The 20744-nt window shown below is 40.5% G+C and overlaps 1 protein-coding gene across 1 annotated transcript; it reads right to left on the reverse strand.

The window, feature by feature from the left end:
* Window positions 1-2189: 2189 nt before the first annotated feature.
* On the reverse strand, window positions 2190-19483 carry vax2 (ventral anterior homeobox 2). The gene is made up of 3 exons (XM_063895999.1): window positions 18584-19483; window positions 14438-14625; window positions 2190-2678 (listed from the first exon to the last, which is right to left on the reverse strand). Exons 1-3 carry the CDS (start codon window positions 18810-18812, stop codon window positions 2190-2192), a joined length of 906 nt encoding a protein of 301 aa, XP_063752069.1. The 5' UTR covers window positions 18813-19483.
* Window positions 19484-20744: the final 1261 nt, after the last annotated feature.

Consider the following 20744-nt stretch of genomic DNA (forward strand, 5'->3'; position numbering starts at 1 on the left):
GAGCCCGGGAGTGGATAACAGGGGTTTTCACAGTACTGCTGGGGTCTGAACACAACAACAACAAATCACCTGCTATACCAGGCGGCACTACACGGGTGCAAAAAGGCCCCGGTGAGCCGCCAGACGGAGGGTTTTTTTCATAAGCCGAGGTCAAAACCTTCCCATGTATTTATCTTCAGCTGGAAACACACTTTAGACGTAGCCTGGCCTTCACTCGTGAGCAGCTTTTTAAATTGATGTCACAAGAGTGGTCGCTATTTCTTTAAAATAGGTGTCAAGACACCTTCAGCGAGCACATATTAAACCTCAGAACAAGAAGAAGTGAATGGACACGTGGGGTAGTAAGAGGTGAAAATGAGAAGCAGCTGACAGAAGTTTTGACTAGGGGCGAGAACTCAGCTGACACAAACAAACTGAGGGCAAACTGAGGGGAATTGCAGGTGAGCTTTGATTTTCTTTGGACAACAAGGAAACATGGCATCACATGGGGAAAAATACAGCCGATTTAAATGGGTTTTCTAGATAAATATGCGTCTCCCGCGTGGGCTGTATTCTGATCCTGAAGTCAATTTAGGTTCAGAAGTGAAGCTGGAAGAACAGAGGGGCTTTAATTCAGAAAATACGCTAAACCCTGAGTCTTACTAAAGCGGGGATTTTTTTTGTTGGTTTTCAATAAGGAGAAAATGGGGGGCACGTACATGAGGATGTATAAAAAACCTACAAACATAAAGTGCTTTCGATGGGGGGGCAAGCAGAGGAAGTCTTTTTGTTGAAGACGGGCTAACAAGAGGGCGAACCAAAACATCGAAGAGGGGAAACATGGCGCAAACACAAATAAAGAAAATAAATATATTATTGAAAAGGTTTGTTTTCAGGTGAGGCTGCACTGTACGCAGACAGATAAAGTCCCCTGAAGTAAAAATACATTTCTTGTGTTTATGGATATGACCTGATGAGAGAGTACTTCTGATAGTTGTGACGTTGCAAACCATAAAATGGGCAACTTAAAAACAGTTTTGTAAAAATGTGGGGTTCACATTTTTTTTCTCAGAGACTGTGCTGGTTTATTGTCATATATGAGACAAAAATGAAAGAAAATTGTACTTTTTTTGAAGCTGGAACTCGAAAATGTGGGGATTTTGCTAGAAAAATGGATGATTCAAATTGAAGAAGACTTTTTTGATTTCTTATTGATTCATTTACCAATTATAGCTACTATAGTTCCAACTACATTAGAAAAGACTGCTTGAAAAGCGGCCTTCGTTTCCAACCTACACAGGTTTGGTAAAAGTGGGCCAAACTACATTTGGGTCTGATTTAACCGTCAAAAATCTGTCAGAAACTTAAATTTGGGCTCAGAGTTTAACCTCGTGATTGGAGGACACACACGCCTCCAAAGATTCATCCATAAATGCTTTGGCAGAGTCTCACCAGCTTCCTCACACACTTATTCTTCTTCATGTTCTTTTATATTAAAACTATCGGATCTAGATATGTGAGTTTTGCACCATTTGTCCAGATCCTACCACATATTATTTCATACACAAACACAATCAAATAAAGAATTTACATAAAACTACTGCTGGACACCAAACAGACTGATATTCAAATGCTACGATTCTTTTTTTTTTTCAGTGTTTCTTCCATATTGTGATAGCACATAAACTAAAACCAAACATGGCCACTTGTACGGGAATATGTACTGAACTGCTCTCTTTGAATTACCGCTCTTCTTATTCAGACACTGATTCAGTCTGAAGTATCCATGTCAAGTATTTTTTTTTTTTCCTGAACAGTAAAATGAAGGCCTGTATAGAGAGAGAGAAAACCACACACACAAACTCACTGGACTAAAAGTGAAGAGTCACTGAAACCACTGCGAAGAGAGCGGTGATAAAAACATCTGTCTGTCAGGGTTCACGCAACATACACACACGGCAGTTTTGCAAAAATTCACAAGTTTTTTTTTTATGTGGGAGAGTCTCCGTCACATCATGTCCTTCCCGCCATCTTTTTCACCATTTCGTGTCAACAGCGGCACAAAATGGTACCGCAGAGGTCACATGATCCAGGTTGTATTCTTTTCCCCAAATCTGCTGAAAGTCAAAAGTTAAAACAGATTTTTTGGGGGGGGGGGGGGTCTGAGGAGGAACGCCCTTACAGAGACGAGTCCCCAGGTGTCGCATGACTTAAGAAACTGTCTTCTTCCCTCCATGATCCGCCTCCTTCCTGTCCAGCCGCATGTACGGCTCAAAAGCTGAAGAACCGCACCCGTAGGCGGATGTGAGTTCGTGGTGAGCGCCCCCCAGCAGCGGCATGGAGAAGCACAGGGAGTGATGGGTTGGGACGCCCAGGCGGGGTGAAGGTGGGGTGCCGCCCAGCGAGGGAAGCGACAGCCCGAAAGTACCCCCTGCTAGGGAGGTGGGAGGAGTGCTGATCCCCGGAGATGTGGAGGAGCCTCCGCCCGGGCTGCTCAGCAGGGAGCCGTTGGACGGATGTGGCGGCCCCAGGAGGGAGTTATGTGGCGGGACGGGGCCCGAAAGCAGGCGACCCTGCTCCAGGAGGCGCAGGATGTTGCAGGTGGCCAAGGACTCGTTTGAGGAGGAGGAGCGTTTGTCCGAGTCCTTGGTGGTGTCCTTCTTCTGTTTGGTCCGGCGGTTTTGGAACCACACCTTGACCTGCAACAAGCAGGAGAGATTCACGTCAGTATTTTGGTCGCAAACGCACACTTGGAGAGTCGGTTCATTAGACAGAATACCAAAAAAAGGGCTGGAAAACAAAACAAATCACTGGGTTTCCATGTGGCGTGCAAAGAGGAGGGTGATACTTTGTTGGGCTATTATCATCTTGCTGTCAAATGGGAAGAATTTATTGTTTATAGAGATGAATAGTTCAAATTAGATGATACAAACGCATGAAAAACACCCAGAAAAATCAATAAATTGAGAGAAAACTTCTCCAATTCATTATTAAGAATAATATTTACAAAGCAATACGATGGTTTGTGTAATTGAGTCCTTTAAATGAGTTCAATATGAATATTTACAAAGTAAGTTCTGCTCAAAGTTACAGCTTCCACTTGCTCAAAGCGTTTCATAACTCGTGAACTTTTCCCCCTGCTTGTGATTTTTAACATTAAAACACGCACAGATCACTGATGTCTTACCCTAACGCACCCTGACATTACCCTCTTTACATGCCCAAAAGTCTGGAAACACGACTTCTCTGTGACCCCTGCCTGCGTCATGCACATCTATGCTGTAGCATGCTAGCGTTAAAAGCACGCACCACCTTAACCAGTCAAACACGCATATACTGAACAAGCAGAGAGGCTGTAATCCCCTGGCACAGGCCATTGGATCAAATCGGTTGTTTTTCTCCGCACATTTGATCATGGTAGCACTCTACCTGCTCTCTCACTTCAAGGCCCTAATGTACATATGGGGGGGGGGGGGTTGGGCAGTGATACCGAAGCTATGCAGCAAAGAGGGAATATGATCAGTCACGAAATGGAGACGGAAAGTAGAATGGAAGTCTAAATATAGCTGAGAAAACTGCAGCGTTGACTTTAATTGAATGCGTTATGACAACAGATTTCACAGAACTGTATTTAGGTTAGTTGAAAGTGCTATTATTAAGTTTAAGTTAATAAAAGGGAATATTTTAAACCAAAAAAACAGTCATGATCTGCCGCACCCTTTCCTCTCACGGCAGGTAACTTCACCACATCACGCCACATGGCAGCAGATTGAGGAAAGCTCGGTGAACTCTGCCTGTCCTTGTTCGCCGTGTTTAATTGATGGAGTGCAGCGTGGCTTTAATGTATGGCGTGTGGAAACGTTCGAAGCTTGGTGGGATGTTGATCAGAGGGGCAACCTGGGGTCACACCAGATCGCTGCACGGAGAGCCACCACCGAGAGGAATCACACACATGAAAAATGTATGCCATCCTGACCGAGTTTCAGTGTGTTTCAGCGTGGCATGCAGAGAGGTGGGTAGTACTGTTATCATCGTGGTGTCATATGGGAAGAATTGAATATTTGTAGTCGCTTGTTAAGATACACAGTTCAAATTAGATGATCAAAAGGGGGGGAAACTGCGGTAAAAACACCCAGAAAATCGGTAAATTGAGAGAAATTTAAGGGATTTTTTTATTTTACTATTTTCAATGCAGCAAATATTCATATTTTATTCTTTCAAATGTTTAAAGAATTGTATTTTGAAAGTGATTTTTTTAAAGGTCGGTCTGTGTAAAGGAGTCCTTTATATTGAGTTAAACACTTACTTTTACACAAAGTTCTGACAATAGATTTTCATAGTTTTCTATACAAAAAAAAAATTGTGAAAAAGGCCAATCATAATTTCGTACTTGATTTGGTCCTCCAACACTCAACAGAAAAAAGCAACAAAAGGTCAAACTGAGAAATGGTAATCGGATAAAAAAAAAAAAAGACCTTTATATTAAGGATTCTGATTGGCTAGTTCACACCTTCTGATAAAAAGGCTAAGAAATGTCATAAAGCACAAAACTGATGCTCGTTTTAATACCAATCTGTGTTACCCCACACAAAAACATGTGTATTCCTCCTCTATTTGGCAACTGTCCTCACCTGCCCTCTACGTACATTTACCCAACACACCTTGGAAAGTATTTAGTCACACAACCGACTTTCCATCGGCCTTTTTGCAGAATTCCAGTGATCTAATCCCCGATACCTGGTTAACGCAGCACCTACGCGCAGTTGGAACCACCTCTAAAAACAGGAATGTTACGAAGAGTTTCCTGATTGGTCGACACAAGATTTAGTAGTGGTTGATAGTGTGGAGGTAATCAGGCCGGCTGGTTGAAACTATAGTATCACTGCACTCTAAAAGCTCAGCAGGCAGTTATAGGGGGAGCGAGATCCTCGTTACTGCCACTGACCATGATACAAATAATGGGATCGGAGGGCTCAGGGAAGAATACTGACGCCAGCAGGTTTTACTGTAAAGACCCAAATGAGGCTCAGAGGGAGGGAGGGATAGTTGAGATGGAGGAAGGGGACGGATTATCGGCACAAATGATCTCCGTGAAGCTGCTTCTACATTTCTTCCTTGTTAGCTCACACACTGTCCCTCTGAAATCTCTCTGGGCATTTCACTCATGTGCCACCGCCTGCCAAGCACCCACATCCTTTTAAAAGCTTCCATTTCAGATGAAACTCCCAACCTCTCCTTTATCCCCCATGTTGTGGGCGGGGCGTAATCTTCACGTGACACTCCTCCCATCCATTGGTGGGAGGAAAAAAAAGGAAGCTCGCCAGTGTTTTACCGGGGATTTTATTAGAGGGAGAAAAGGATGAGAAAGGGAAGAAAGCAAAGCTGCCTTCGGTACATCTACACTATTGGATGTAAATCCTTTTTAATGGGATCCAGGGTTCAGAGCCGGGGCAGAGATTACAGAGGGAGATCTGGATATGGCGTGACCTGCATTTGCCCCGGCCTCGCCCTCTTCACCCCGCCCTGATGCACTCTGGCCAACAAGGGCGAGGACGGGTCACTGGGAGAGCCCGGGTGAGATTAGGGGCCGAGGCTAGCGGGGCAAAACCAAGACTGGTGGAGGGTTGGATTCAACATCGTATTGTGATTGTGTTTTTAGGTCTAGCTCTTTTTTCTGCAGCTTCCATTTAATGAAAAGTCTGTCGTTAATGTCAACCAATCCCATGACAACACCAACCATGCTACCGTGTCCTGTCTGAGGACAGTCACTCATTATATTAGACATTTGTCGACAAATGCCTCACAAACATATGGTTACTTATTCCAACGGGTACTGATTGAGCTTACATCATTCCAACATACTATTTAACAAACTTCTTTCATATAATCTGATCGGTTTAAACTGGAAATACGTTGAACTACGGAAGCAACAAGAGGACAAAATCAGAGAGAGCATGGACGTCATCGGCCCGGATCATGGATGAGGCCCTAAACACAAGGTAGGGGATAAAAATGAGCGGATGGGGTTAAATGTACACAGGGTGGGGTAAATTCAAGGTCAGGAGAGATGATCTGGCCGACATGCATGAAAACCCCGGCCAGTCGGGCAGAGGTCAGCCAATCACAGGCCTGCGTTGTGAATCCAGACAGCTGCAAAGTGAGCGGCAGCAAAACTGGGCTAGAGGTAGAAAGGTTAAGCCAGATCAAGACCCAGTGTACAGATCAACCGGGCATCCATATGCGTCTATAAAATAAATCAGCTAAGCCCCGACCCACCATGATCCAAATCACAGTGGGAATAGTTTCTGTAAATTCTCTCCGTTGTATATTTATCTCTCTTTTTAATCACTGTACTGCAACGCAACTAAGCGGAACAGATCTAAGCTACGGCCATGGAGCGCATTAACCCAAACATCTAACGTCATATAACGCTCGCCGCTATAATACCGATAATGCTGCACAGAGAGAAACGTGGGATTTTGATGGTTAAAGTCTTAAGAAGGACACTTGGTGACACCCTTTCACACTTTCCATGACCCCTCCAGCAGTTCGCTGCTCCCGTGGTGACCCTGCTCAGACCCCCTGATCCCAGGCATGTGATGAGCCGCAGCACACAATGAAAACTCTTTTTCCAGAGAGTTTGTACCAGGCGGACCAGTGGCCATTCAGCTGTGTGTACCAGACCAGTGGATACTACTACTATATGTAATGTACCAACGGCGCTGTATGGGACGGACCATTGGACGCCAATATGAAGAAACCTGAACGTAGTGCGCTGACACAACTTCCTCAAGTGTATGCACTAGACATCATTTTTTGCAACACTTTTACATATTATACAAGCAATTCGTTATTTTAAATGATTGCCTTTTACAATAAACTGCCCACTGTTTAGGTTAATGTAACGCTTCATTCATCAGACTAGAAGAGCCTTTTATTCATGAGAAAAAGACATGTTAACATCACAAAAGAATTAAGCAAAAACATGTACAATTTATTTACATTTTATTTGATTAAATGTTGCATTTCTGTTGTACCAGGGATAAGACAACCTGAATAAACTAAACAGTGTAAAATATAAGGAAACAAATCCTTTTCAGCTTGTTCAAAATTTAAAAAATATATCTAAGACTCTAGGTAACAGTTCAAATCGAAATGCAAACTTCAAGATGTGAAAAAAAAAAAAGTGTTTGGCCATAAGTGTATGCACTAAATCATCGGTCTAAACCGGACGGGCCAAAATGGACATGGGTTGTTCACCTAAATGACCTCTTTAAGTCTTTCAAGTCAGCTAATCACTGTCAAAAATGACGAGAGACATATATGCATTTACTGTCTGGGCCATTAAACTGTGGTATAGTTTAACAATTCCTCAGAGGACAGGATCCCAGTATTATCTGGGGGCAAGTTTAAGGAATGAAAACTATTCGCGTGAGGTAAATCTCTGGCATTGTGGAGTTGGCTTTAAAATCGACATCTGGACAACTGTGTGCTTTGCAAACTGAGTTCAAGTTTTTCTTCAAATCCATCACCCTTAAAGCACTAATGTTCACTTCATATGAGAAATAAAAACCTGGTTCTGCTCTTCAAGTCATTTTCCGTGACCACAACCAGCATCAATACAATCCTCACCTCCGTCCAGCTCTTCCTCTCCTCATCAACCCAACATCATTCAACTTCCCTCAACAACCCTCAACAACCCTCACATTTTACCTGACCCCGAAACCTTATCACCTAACTTCGATCGAATAAAAGCGCTGTGGTCCTCCATCGCTGCAGCACATGTCCAGCCAGGTTCAGCCAGGGGTTAACCCCGTCTTATAGAATCGCTGGTAGATATGGCTGCCTAATCCTCCTTAGCGCAAAAGCACTTGGGACTGTTTATGAGGCCCACCTCTTTTTCTCTCCTCTCTCTCATTCCACCCCCTCCCTCCAGCCTATTTACCACCATTCACCGTCCTCGCTGCATCCGCCCGACTGAACCCCACCAGGTTTAGATAACAGCCTCCACCTCCTCCCTTCTCCTGCTGCAATGTCATGGATGTGCGGCACTCATTCACCAAAGGAAGTCAGCAGGGGTTTGAATGTGGTCCATGACTTTTCCTTCATGTCACCCCGCAGGCACTGGAATCAACTTTGGCAACAAAAAAAAGCAATGTGTTGTGTCTTTTAGGAGGGATGCTTGTTTTGTTGTCAGTGGTGGATAGCAACACACACAAGGTCTTTAGTACTGATGATGGTTGCACAATTTAGCTGCAATTTTGACACTCTTTTACCCCCATATTTTATGTCTGTTAACACATTGCATGTCCATCTGTTGCTGATGTGTCATGCACTTATTTTGGGCTTGAAACTATAATAAATATATATTATAGTTTCATTTATTTGAAGTTTTCCACTGAATTTGTTTGTATTATTAGTGAAAATGTATGTGACTACAACTAGAACACCTATATAATAACAATTTGAGTGATTATGTCCAAAAATGTGTAAATTAAAAGACATTTTAAAGACATTCCTGGACGTGTTTTACGATCAGAATTGAAAGTCAGACTTCCTAAATTAAACATCAGCATTTTACATTCCCCTATAAAGTTTTTTCAGATTAAACAGATCAGGATTTTACTGAATTTTGTTTTATGAACCCATTGTAAGGATTCCAATCTCCAAAAGATGCCACACAGGTAATTTGTAAGTTCAACTGCATTATAGATGTACTGCAAGGACAACCTTTGACCACCATGGACTCTCAAGCTCTAAAAGTAAAAACCTCTTGTATCAAATTTTGGATTACATGGTCCTCCATATGTTTGGAAAATCACACCATTGTTGCTTTCACACTCACACACACACTTTACTCTGCCAGGAGCTGATGAAACAAGTCAATTCAATCTGACAGAGTGATTAAGGACACCCGCAAATACGACTTAATTGCTATTATGTCCTTCTGATTATCTAATCAACTGATTAGATAATCAGAGCCTCTCAGGTTTCTTGACCGTCAGTGTGTGCAACAAAAGGACGATGCTCTCGCTTTAGCTCAGAGAAATGAGGAAGGACTTTGTTTCTTGACATCACCAAACATTTTCTCTGAATGCATAAAGCAGCGAGTGTTTCCCCGTCTGTCTGCGTCTCTTCCTATCTCTTTCTCTATTCTGAGTGTTTGGACAATCCCCGTACTGTGCTGCCTCCTCGCTGCTACATCTGCACAGCTATACGTCATGGCTGGGTCCTCGACGCTCCAGACAAGTGGCCAGACAACGGCTGTCTAGACTGCCATTGAGAACAATACACACAACGAGCACATTCACTGTACGGAGACACAGAAACACAACTTGCAATCTAAAGAAAACACTGATTTCCTACAGTACGTGGTATCAAGCGGACACTTTTTTGTGTGAGGTAAAAAAGCAGAAATGTTCTCAGTTTCCAGCCTCAGAGTGTACTCCTGTGCCCATTAACAACAATGCTTGGACAATTATACAATCCTTAATTCATAACAATACTTCTAGAATATATGTTGTCCCGTTTGCAAAAGCAGGTGTTAATCTGTAACAGGGCATTTAGATTTATCAGGTCATACAAGGGTCACATTAATAGAGGCTTACTCTCTCTGGGATCTTACTCCTGCCGAAGTTCTTATTATAAAAATACTGATATGGTTATAAATATACTGCTTTACATGGTCATAAAGATCCATAGCAGGACAATACCAGCTCACACACCTGACCTCCAGCCTACCTCTGTTGCAATACAATATACAAGAAGCATCATTCAAAAAGTTTTTCACACAAGTTTTACACTTTCTAAGACACAATAAGAACAATATTTAATGCAAATCCATCATTAGAAGACTTTTAAGGGAATCATATTCAAACGTAGCTCACATCTGTGCGCCGTTCACTCATCTTTACATTAAAGATTAAACATGATTCCATCACTGAGCTCCGTCCCATTTCCTGCAGGATTAAACCCCAACCCAGACACCATTAAACCCATTGCTTCTCCATGGAAGAGCTGCAAACAACAATAGACCGATACAATGGCAGAGTATACATCAGCTGCACTCAAACTCAGCACACCGAGGAAGAGCTTAAAATGACCACACAGCATGGTGTCCTAAAATCTCCTGAAGTCACACAAATCATCCAAGAGTACATCAAAAACACGGGAGGAATCACCTCCAAATGTAATATCTAAAAACATATTGGGGTAAAAGCTCGTTTTTACGCATAAATAAGCAGAAAAAAACAACAAGTAAAGCTTCCTCTGAGCTCATTTACAGTAGAGACTGTTTTCAAATCTTAATTAATCCCATATAACATTGATTCTCCTCCACATGCAGGGAACATACCTCCACAATAAAAGCTGCAGAATCCCTGAACATCGATCTGTGCAATCTGTGCACATCGCCCAGTGAACTGACCATAAACGTAACACAAATGAAGAGGCTTTCATTTTTTGAGGTAAGGGTTTGTGTGTGTTCCTCCCCCTCCTGCTGTGTTTCGCTGTAGCGGGGAGCCACCTGCCGGGATGAAGGGAGAGCTCCGACTGTAACGGATACTCGGTAACGCGTTACTTCAGCAGTGTGAACGAGATGTACGTTTCATTCCGCGATGCTGCCGATACTAACACCGCAAAATAAGTTTCTTTGCGCGTGTCATGGATGCATTTAAGTGTCAGATAAAGTAGCCTTTCTGTTTCATTCACAGACAGATTTTTATCAGAGGAGGAAGTAGTACTTGAGTAAAGTACAAGTAGTACCATGGTCTTTAAATATTGAAACTGAAATGAAACAAATGTACTTCGTGTATCAAAACTGAAACCAGTAGCTATGCAGAACAGCTCCTTTTTCTACCGTGTTGCAGAATAATAATATTTAGGTTTTAAAAAGCAAAAACGAGTCAAATCATTTTAATGTGGAGCCGATTTTAGACACTTAAAATACTGTGTATATTAAAAATGACTGTCATCACATCATGTGTTTTCGTTTGCACAAAGAAGCTAGTAACTTTGAGTGTTTAAAAAATATAGCGGAGTAAAACATACAATAATTGTCTCCAAAATTAAATGGAGTAAAAGTATGTGTAGCAGGAAATGGAAATACTCAAGTAAAGTACAGCTATGTAAAAATACTAGTACAATACCTGAAGAAATGCACTTGGTTACTGTCCACCACTGATTTGAATCGGATTCGAAGGGTACATTGGAGTTTTCTTCTTCTGTCGTTTGAAAAATGTAGGTTTAAGGAATGAAGTTCAGGGTTAAAAATGCTCTGCGCTGTAGACGCGTACAACTTACAGACTCCAACCAATAGGCCTTCACGCTTTTTGTAGGCTTTTATTTACCTTTTTTATTTAGTGTGTGTGTGTGTGTGTGTCTATTGTATGCTGCCTCATTGCGTGATCAGTTTGAATACCTGACCAAACTAATTGGAGTTACACCATGGGTCAATGACTAAACCCCCAAACATTGTTAAAAAAAACACTTAACGATCCAACATCCATATGACTGTAATTAGTATTTGTGTTTTAGTCACAGATAAAAATAAAAAGGCCTGTCACGTTCATGAAAACAGTGTATGGTAACGTCTTAACCGTGTTTTGATTCTCGTGTTTCTGAAACAAAACTGAAAGTTAATTTGTTTGATTTGAAAACAAGAACAATTATTAATATGTCGATTTTTTGGGTTAACATTTGAGTACAAAACATCTGTGATTAATGGGAGTTTGGAACAATGATAAACAACAGAATTCAAGAGAAAATGGACGGGTTTTTTCAGATGGTATTGTGAAGATCGGTTCAATAACTACATATTCATGGCAGACAACACAACAATATGATTCAGTGTTTAACAGAAATCAAATCCTTATAATTTCCTCACGTTTATATAATATTTCGATCGCTATTCCTGAATATATGATCGAATGAAATGCGAGAAACTGAAGGAAACATCCCCAAAACTCGACTTATTCAAAGCTATTTCATATTCCAATGCCGTTTGTTTTGTTTTGAAATAACCCTACAGTGGGTTTTGCAGTGATAACTATGGATGATGGATTCAATTGAAGGAAAGTAAGAGAAAACGGGCTCAAACGCTCTTATACTGGAGACAAAAACACTGTAATTCACCTGAAAACAACAGTTCGCTTAATAAGGACCTCAAACTTTGAGAGCTCCCTAATGTCTTTCTGCATGATTTCCCTTGAATGCTGCTTAAACATATTCACATAACGCCACACATATGAGAGAAAATAGAAAGAAAGAAAAGCCACTAATGCCAACTAAAAGCCTTTCGATCACCCGTAAAAGCTGCTTTAATATCATTAAGAAAATCCAGTGCGATGGGTTCAATATTTCACGCCATTACAGAGACTTTTATTATTTACATTTTGTTCTCACTTGAAGGTCAGGCCGTTTTGCATTCAGCCAATCAGAGTCTCCTCACAGCAGCAGGAAGCAGAGGCCCTCCCATTAACACCCCTAGTGTCAGCACTAATGAGGGACACAGTGGCTGCTCTGTGCTCCCCAAACGTGTACGCGAGCACACACACAAACTCAGACCCTTTATGTCCGAGTGTGTTTTTGTGCTTAGATATTAATGTTGGGTGTGCTCCAGAGGGAGGATGCGTAAAGCTCCTGCAACAAGTGTTTTTCATACACAAGAGGGGATTTAAATGCTTTCAAAAAAACGACACAAAACAACCCCATGGTGCGTAATTCCAGATAGTGTTTAACCAAAATATACTTTAAATGTATTTAGAGGATTACAGTTGTTGGGTTTCGAAACCAAACAGAAGCCTAACCCCATAGTTTAATAATAAATGTTGTACGTAGGCCTATGGGTTATTTATACCTGGCGAGGCAGTGCTAATTATCCACAGTACACCGTTTTTGTAACTTCGATCTGTATTTGGAGACCATACTGCATCAATATTAGCCGATGTGCTATGTTGATAACTTACAGGTTTAAAATTGGACATAAAACAGCTCGAGAGTTAAGTGAACCATAGGCCCACTTTAAAATGTTACCCTGTACACTTTGGGTAAAATAAGCAAGATACGTGACTGACTGGACTCTCAAGAAGGAATCTGAAATGTTCAGGATACATACAACACCAATACACAGAGTTGATATCCATTTGTGATTTGTAAACAAACACAGAAAAAACACTCAAACCCAGAATAGAAATCACAGTGAGTTTAATACAAACACGTTCTTACTGCAGCGCTATTTAAGTCAGTGTATAAGTGATGACGCACATAATAAACACGGAAGGGTTTGGCTCGTGGCGCAGCAGATTTGAATGAAGCGCGCGGGGTCTTTACGGCTGCTATGAAATGTCAGGAGTATTCAGAAGAACCCGGATGTGCCGACAGGCCGATCCGCTGCGTCTTTCAACACGGGACATTACGGTTTCTTGTTAAGCTACAAAACCACGCGCAGCTTCACATACACGGTTTATACTGAGTGTGGGTGCTGCACTGGAAGTAATGAGGTATTCACTTTTAATTTAAGCTATATGTCAAAAGAGGTGGCTTTTTTTTGCTTCTCTTCTAGCTTCTGTTGTTTATTTATATCTGATGGGTTCGCCCTACTGCTCAGGATAGAAACCAAGTCAAAGGCAGCCATTACGCCTCGAGTCACTTTTCTGCTTTTATACACCTCCAGATTGTACCTATTATTTTTATGTAAATGTTGACAACATTTTACATTTATTTTAAATGTATCTGGGACAATCAATGGCTTATTTATAAACGTGAGGTGATATACTCCCATAGGATAGATATCTGTGTTGTTTTGTGGGAGTGAAATATTTAGCATTTAAAAATCTGATTGTAAACATTACCCCGGATGAAATTTAAAATGCCACGTGAGTGTTTGGGCGTGTGAGATTTTCTAATCCTCCTCTCTGATTGGCTGATAAACCAATTAAAGCCCCCAACAACACCTGTGTGACTTCGTTTTTCCTAAAGATAAGTTACTTTTAATCGAAATGACTAACAAAATGTACTTTGCACCATTGATAAAATGCTTAAACTTTGTTACTTAAATGTAAAGATATCCTTTAAGGCTTTAGCAACCAGAGGCTAGGCTAGTTAGCATATTTTACAGTTGAGTCTGCTAAGTCATTATTATCAAAGTTCGATAAAGATGTCATTTAGGTTTCCCATACTTAAGACCAGCCGAAAAAGTATTCAGATGCTACTCAAGTAAAAATACCAATACGTTGTGACAAAATAGCATTTTAATGTTATAGACAAACACAGTCCTGATTTAGTCTTTAGAAAAATGACAAAAATAATTAGACTCTCTGTGACTTAAAGAGTTAGTACAGTAGCGTTATTCTCAGAGATGCATTTAAAGCAGTTAAATAAATGTAGTGGAGTAGAAGTATAAAGTAGATGGAAATACTCAATACCTCAAAATTGTACTAAAGTAAATTCTTCCTCTTACCTGTGTTTCGGAGAGATTGAGTTGCCTCGCCAGCTCAGTGCGCTCGCGGCCCACCACGTACTGGCAGCGCTGGAACTCGAGCTCCAGCCGGTACAGCTGCTCCGCGGTGAAGGAGGTCCGAGTCCGTTTGGGACGGTCGAGGTCGAGGCCCTTCGGCAGGACGATCTCCCGGATGGTGCCTTTGGCGTCTGCAAAGAAGAACATAACGAATAGTTCAACATTCATTTTCGAATCTTTTTTGCTGTTTTTGTTTATAGTGTTGCCTAAATGTAGCCAAACTGATATATTAATAAGCAGTAAGGCTAATGGCTTAACGTGATAAGAGTGAGTGTTTAATGACACACCTGTTCCCTCTGAAAAATACCATTTTGTCACATACATAGGCCTATTTACTCTCGCGTTTTAAAAATAATAATTATTAATAAATAATTGCCATAACATAATTGTATATCATCTATCTTCAGTAAATGTAATGTTTGTTTGTAAGATCTTCCTCGTGTTTAGATTCAACGCCTAAATCCCTCTGCGTAATGTTGTTCCACGTGACTGTAGGCGCAGGCTACGTCAGTCGTGCGTATACAGAAATATCCTGCACTTTCATTGACCCAACACTCCTATTTAAATCCTTGAATCAAAAGCGTTTGCAGCTAGAACGCCTTATTAGAGAAACAGACAGCATTAGAGGGCGATACAAATAAACGGAGAACTGTGTTGGGGGACTGAAAGCAAGGATTATCTGTCCAGGACCATTCAGTGTTTTACAGCGAGTGGTCGTGCTCTTAAAGGTGTAATACTTTTATTTCCCTGCATGTGAAATAATTGAGAGCCCATCAACAGTTTCACTTTCAATTGTTTCCAAACGTCTGTGCGTCAGTATCCATCAACAACAACAACATCAACAACACTGTTTGTTTATAAAGGGGTAGGCTTCTTTTAGTGGGGTCAGGTGACTCGTGCTTTCTTCTTTTTTTGTTATAGAACCTTAATTTCTGTATTTATTTATATTTAGTGGGGTCGTTTGCCCCACATTGTCTGTTGATTGTTCCAATTTGCCCAAAATACCTTCTGTAGAATCAAAGAAAAATATAATTAGTTTTTTTTTTTTTTTTTTTTTAAAAGCTGAATGAAATATATTTTTTAAAATGTAGATTTTGGTCAATTCAAATAATAATATAGTCTATATCCTGGATGTGTCGGGGTCAATACCACCCGCCGTGGGTCCAGACGCCCTCAGGTTATTGTGTACACTGATGGACAAAATAAATATAAACATTTTTCCTTTCATTTTGATGTAAACGACTTTTAAATACCCATTTCAAACAGTGAAACCACTGTAACTGAGAATATTTGTTCGTATTTATCACATTGAATGGAAACGCAGGTCAAACAAGACCTCCTCTTTGTCCAGGATTTTGAGGTCATAAAATATGCAATCCAATAAAATATGAAAAGCACTGAATTAAATATGAAACAAAACTGATTGAACCGTATAGGAAAAGTACCGCCTGGAGTTACCAAAACTATATGTAACAGATCAAATCATTTATATTATTTTTAGCTATAAAAGAGGGAATTTAAAATTGGTACTGAAGGCATATCTCAGCTTACATTAACGTACATTTTAAGCGTGGAAATATAAAAGTAAAAAATAATATGACGTTTTTACATACAGCAGATGTAAAGAAGGAAAAAACTGTGCGTAAAAAAACTATGTGGGCTGCTTCTGCTAGAGCGTAGAAAATACAAAAGTGAATGAAACAGTAATTTAATCAGTCAGTCCCCCCTGAGTTCAATAAAAGTTTATTTCAAATCACAGATGCAGTCTTCTTTAGTGTTTGGTTAGCTTACAGGTCTAAGATACATAATGAAACATGCCTGAGAGGTCTCCATCTTTACCGTAATGTGTCGCCAGGCAAGTTAGAGATGTTTCAAACTGTCCAAATATTCCGATTTTACATGTACAAAATGTTTTCCCTGGCTTCACTAGAGGAAGAAATACATAAAGAACAGCTCACAGTGTGGTGGAAACATTTGCAGGCAGAGGAGGACCCCAGCGGCATTACGGAGACCTGCTGACCTCTTGGTGACCCTGGCCTCTGCGGAAAACCCGAGCATCCAGACTCGGCTTCAAAAACAAATCCTGACACTGCGGGCCTCATCTCTGGGTGTAATGTACATTATGTTCACAAAAAAACAGGTCCTTCTACGGGCCCAATGTCTCCCCTATAACCGGCGTTTGATACGATGATAATTCACTATATTTAAGAGACAGTTTATGGAAACATGCCTGGCACGATCTCGTGTGAAGAAATGCGTATCTGGTGTACATAAAAAAACGGATGAAAGCAACTCAATAATCTTATAACTGATATATTATACATCCTTAAATGCTTTTTAAATCGTTTCTAGAACTGACGACGAACGCTGTGAAGAAGCAGTCAGTTTTGGATGCAACAAATAAATATCTGAATTCACGTCCGTTTCGTTCTTTCTGCTTTTTTTTTTCCCTCTCTTCTCCTCCCATATTCTGTGGCCTTTATAATTGTATTTATTTGGAGTTTTATATTACTAGTCTCTAGCGAAACGAGTCTCCTCTCTTTGGCACAGGACGATGCACGACTTCAACGTTCAATAAAGGATGCATCTGACCAGCCAGCAACAATAATATCCACAACATGCAGCCTATAAATGAGGATTGATAGGCCGACACATTGATTCTGCCCACAGCAAACAGCCACAGCAAAAATACTGCGCAAAAAACACATTTTCAAAAAGGTATCCTTTTTATACGGATACGACGTCTGAGTGGAGGGGAATCCTGCACTGTGCTGACTCTGTGCTATTGGTGAGCATTACATGAAAAAAATACCGTTCATGTAGCAAGTGGCTTACATTTTAAAATATGTCTCACGTAGCTTAATAATTGTATTATTTAATTTAGATTTTTCCATTCACTGGGTCTTCCGTTTATGTGCTTAAAATTAACAATGGTTGCTTATTACAGATAAGCTGCGAGCGCAACATTTAACACACATTTACTGTCGAGTTTAATTCAACATAAATTATTTTAGGCTATTCAGAATTAAGATTAATCATGTATTATAACAATACAACTCTTTCATTTTATATCATTATAATTATTTATTTTTAACAAATGACAACATTTTATCCCTATATTTTATTCTCTGAGTGCAGTAATTTTTATATTCATTTGGAGGTTTTAAAACAAGTCTGCAGGCCTCTTGCAGGAGGGCGTTAGCACTCATATTAAATTAAATATTATTCGGATGTTCATTAACATAACGTTGGCACACAAAGACATTCAGCTACAGACAAGTAAACCCCACACACACACACACACACACACACACACACACACACACACACACACACACACACACACACACACACACACACACACACACACACACACACACACACACACACACACACACACACGCACACACACACACACACACACACACACACACACCTTCATCGATGGAGAGCTTATAATATTTTATTTATTATCATCAGCTCCTTTGTTAATAAATCGACACTAACAGACTACAGGGGTGAATTTCCTCTGATTATAGTCAATAAATGTTCCTCTGTTTGTTCATCAAGTATGTTTTGCAACACATGTGTTAAAGAGTATTATTTATTACATGCTTGTACCATAATATAAGCTAATGTTTTGATTGGTAAATCTGACCGGTTCATTTTATCAGACACAGACTGTACCAAAGAAGGGTTTTATACTTTTGACTGATTTAATAATACACTGCAATTACTGATTTTATTTTGGGGTTGATGTACGGGTGTGGTGTTACAGTCATTTGGATATCACGGAAGTGAAAGTCGCCCATTGTTACCATAGCAGCTTTAGGGGTGTATTCAAGCATCAGTCCTGACAGTTTGACATTTAAAAAGCATAATATCAGCCTAATTTCCATTCATGAAATGTAATAGCATTTTGACATGTTTTGATGATCAAACAATTCCACATTGTTTAATAACACGTCTTTTAATTATAGTATTGTTCAGCTTATAATTAAGAAAGGCCTGCATATTGTTGGGACAACTGAGGACATCCTGAAAACTCTCCCAGTTTGTGAATTAATTTTAAATGTTTCTTTCTCTTACCTCTTACTAATATCCTCCGACAGTAGTCAGGGTCCACTCCCAAAAGTTTGTCGTGCCCATCTTCGCTGGAGGACGTCGGGGTGGACGCTGATGTCCCAGGGGTGTCGGTGGAGCTTTGAACCGGAGACCGGCTCCCTATCTCGGCGCGGCACTTCGTCTCCATCCGGTCCAGCGGGTTGGGTCCACAGCGGTGGTTCCCATCGCCCATAGTTGTGGTCTGATCGAACATCTACAAGTTATAGTGTTACTCTCTAAAAAATAATCTCTCCTCTCCTTCTGTCGCAGCTCACCTCGTCTTTCTACTTTCTTCTCCTCTTTGCAAGTGTTCTCCAGAGCATGCCCTCTTCACCTTCCCAAAAAAATATAGTAGATCCAGTTACAAAGAAACCTTTCGCTCCTCTTTGGGAGCCGGTGTGCGCTTCAGGTGTCGCGGCATGACGCACAGAGCAGTCCAAACCGTGGGGACTGTGGGGAAAAAAGACCTTGCTCTTACTATAGTAGCCAGGAGAAATGCATGGCGCAACCAGATCTATGGAGGAGGTGCCACAAAAAACACACACTGCTCACCCACGTAGAAATAAAGCGAGAGGAGGCGGTGCACCAAGAAGAGCGGTCACAGTTCACCGGGCACAAGAAAACTTTCTCCCGGTGTTTCCCGAGCAGTGGCAGCCTGTTACTTCAGCCCCCGGTAACATCCACTGCCTCTGCGGATCCGTGAGTGCATGTTGTTGGTGGTTCAATGGCCACATAAAATGGGGGTCTTCTGCCTACAAGAAAATATGTCTAGTGTTGAAAACCCTTCAGTACGGGGGACTCTCAGGACACTTTAAGGCTCAAATACAGTGAGTTTTTATCATTGGTTTTACGAACGCTAACACCCTGCTTACAGTACAGCAGAGATGTTAGTGTGTGGAGATTGTTTGTAGCGACACTGAATACACTTTACAGAGGCAGGAACCTCCCCCGTCACTTCCTGCCCACGCAGTTCTCGTCGCTGATTGGCCCGCCGGCTGGGCACGTTTTGACAAGACGTTGAGCGGCGCTGCAGACCGGGATCAGGCGCGAGGACATGAGACGATAGTGGTGCGCTTTCCGATCCGGAGACACACAAATGCAGGCTCTGTAACATTCAGACATTGTTTACACTTTCAGATGTTGTTTATTTATTTGTTTTAACGTTTTCTTTATTGAAGGAAATGTGCAATCATACAGGGTCGCACTTGAGTCAATGATTTTCCTTAAAACTAACCATCCATGTTGAAAAAAAAAGAAAATTAAAAAAATATACAATAAAAAGTCAATAAACGTAAGTAAACTCAAAGTGAAATAAGTGTGTGAATACTAACAAGGAAAGAAAATACTAAAAAGGTGTTAATAAATAACATTAAGTCATTTTCAGATATTGTTTTGGTTTTTTGCCCAACCTTTAAGCGCTGTAAAATAGTGGGAAAGCAAAAAGACACAAGTAATTCAACAACAAACAGTATGTTTGAATTCTATTTAAATTATCACACTTTAAGATCAACAATGGGAAACACATTTCACAATTGTAAATACAAATATTAAACTGAATTCATAAAATTCATATATTTGCATAGACCGTAGGGCATAGGCCAATTTAATAAATATTGGATGTAATTTCTAATCTGATTTCTGAAGGAAAAGTCCCTTTTACAGTCGTATTCAAATGATGAGGTACTTTTCTAAATGTGTTCTTTGTTAAAAAGTAATAAAGGACTGCATTTTCCGTCTCTAAATGCTGTTTCATAACCCTTTTTTTTACACAAAAATTAAAAAATAAGTTGTTATTGTTTAGTCAAAATTGTCTAACAGAAAATATTCAATTGTTCAAAATATCACCTGTAATCTCAAAAAGATTTCGGGCCTCCAACTCATATTTGTCACAACCTGTTAATATTTAGGGGATGGATTATAATTCATTACCATTACATTACATCCTGAAAATGAGAGTTGAAAAACGTGAGGAGACTCAACAGGTGTTTCTGTTATTTAGTCCAACCCCTCTCCATACACCTCTAGTCTTGAAATGTGGAGAGCACCCTGCACACTCTCCCTAATAAAAAAGAGCATTTAAGAAGAGCTTACTATTTGTTTTCCGTCTCATTTACTATCATTCACTGTATATATGCACACCTTCCTC

The sequence above is a fragment of the Eleginops maclovinus genome, chromosome 11 (assembly GCF_036324505.1).
Source record: "Eleginops maclovinus isolate JMC-PN-2008 ecotype Puerto Natales chromosome 11, JC_Emac_rtc_rv5, whole genome shotgun sequence".
Classification (NCBI taxonomy): Eukaryota; Metazoa; Chordata; class Actinopteri; order Perciformes; family Eleginopidae; genus Eleginops; species Eleginops maclovinus.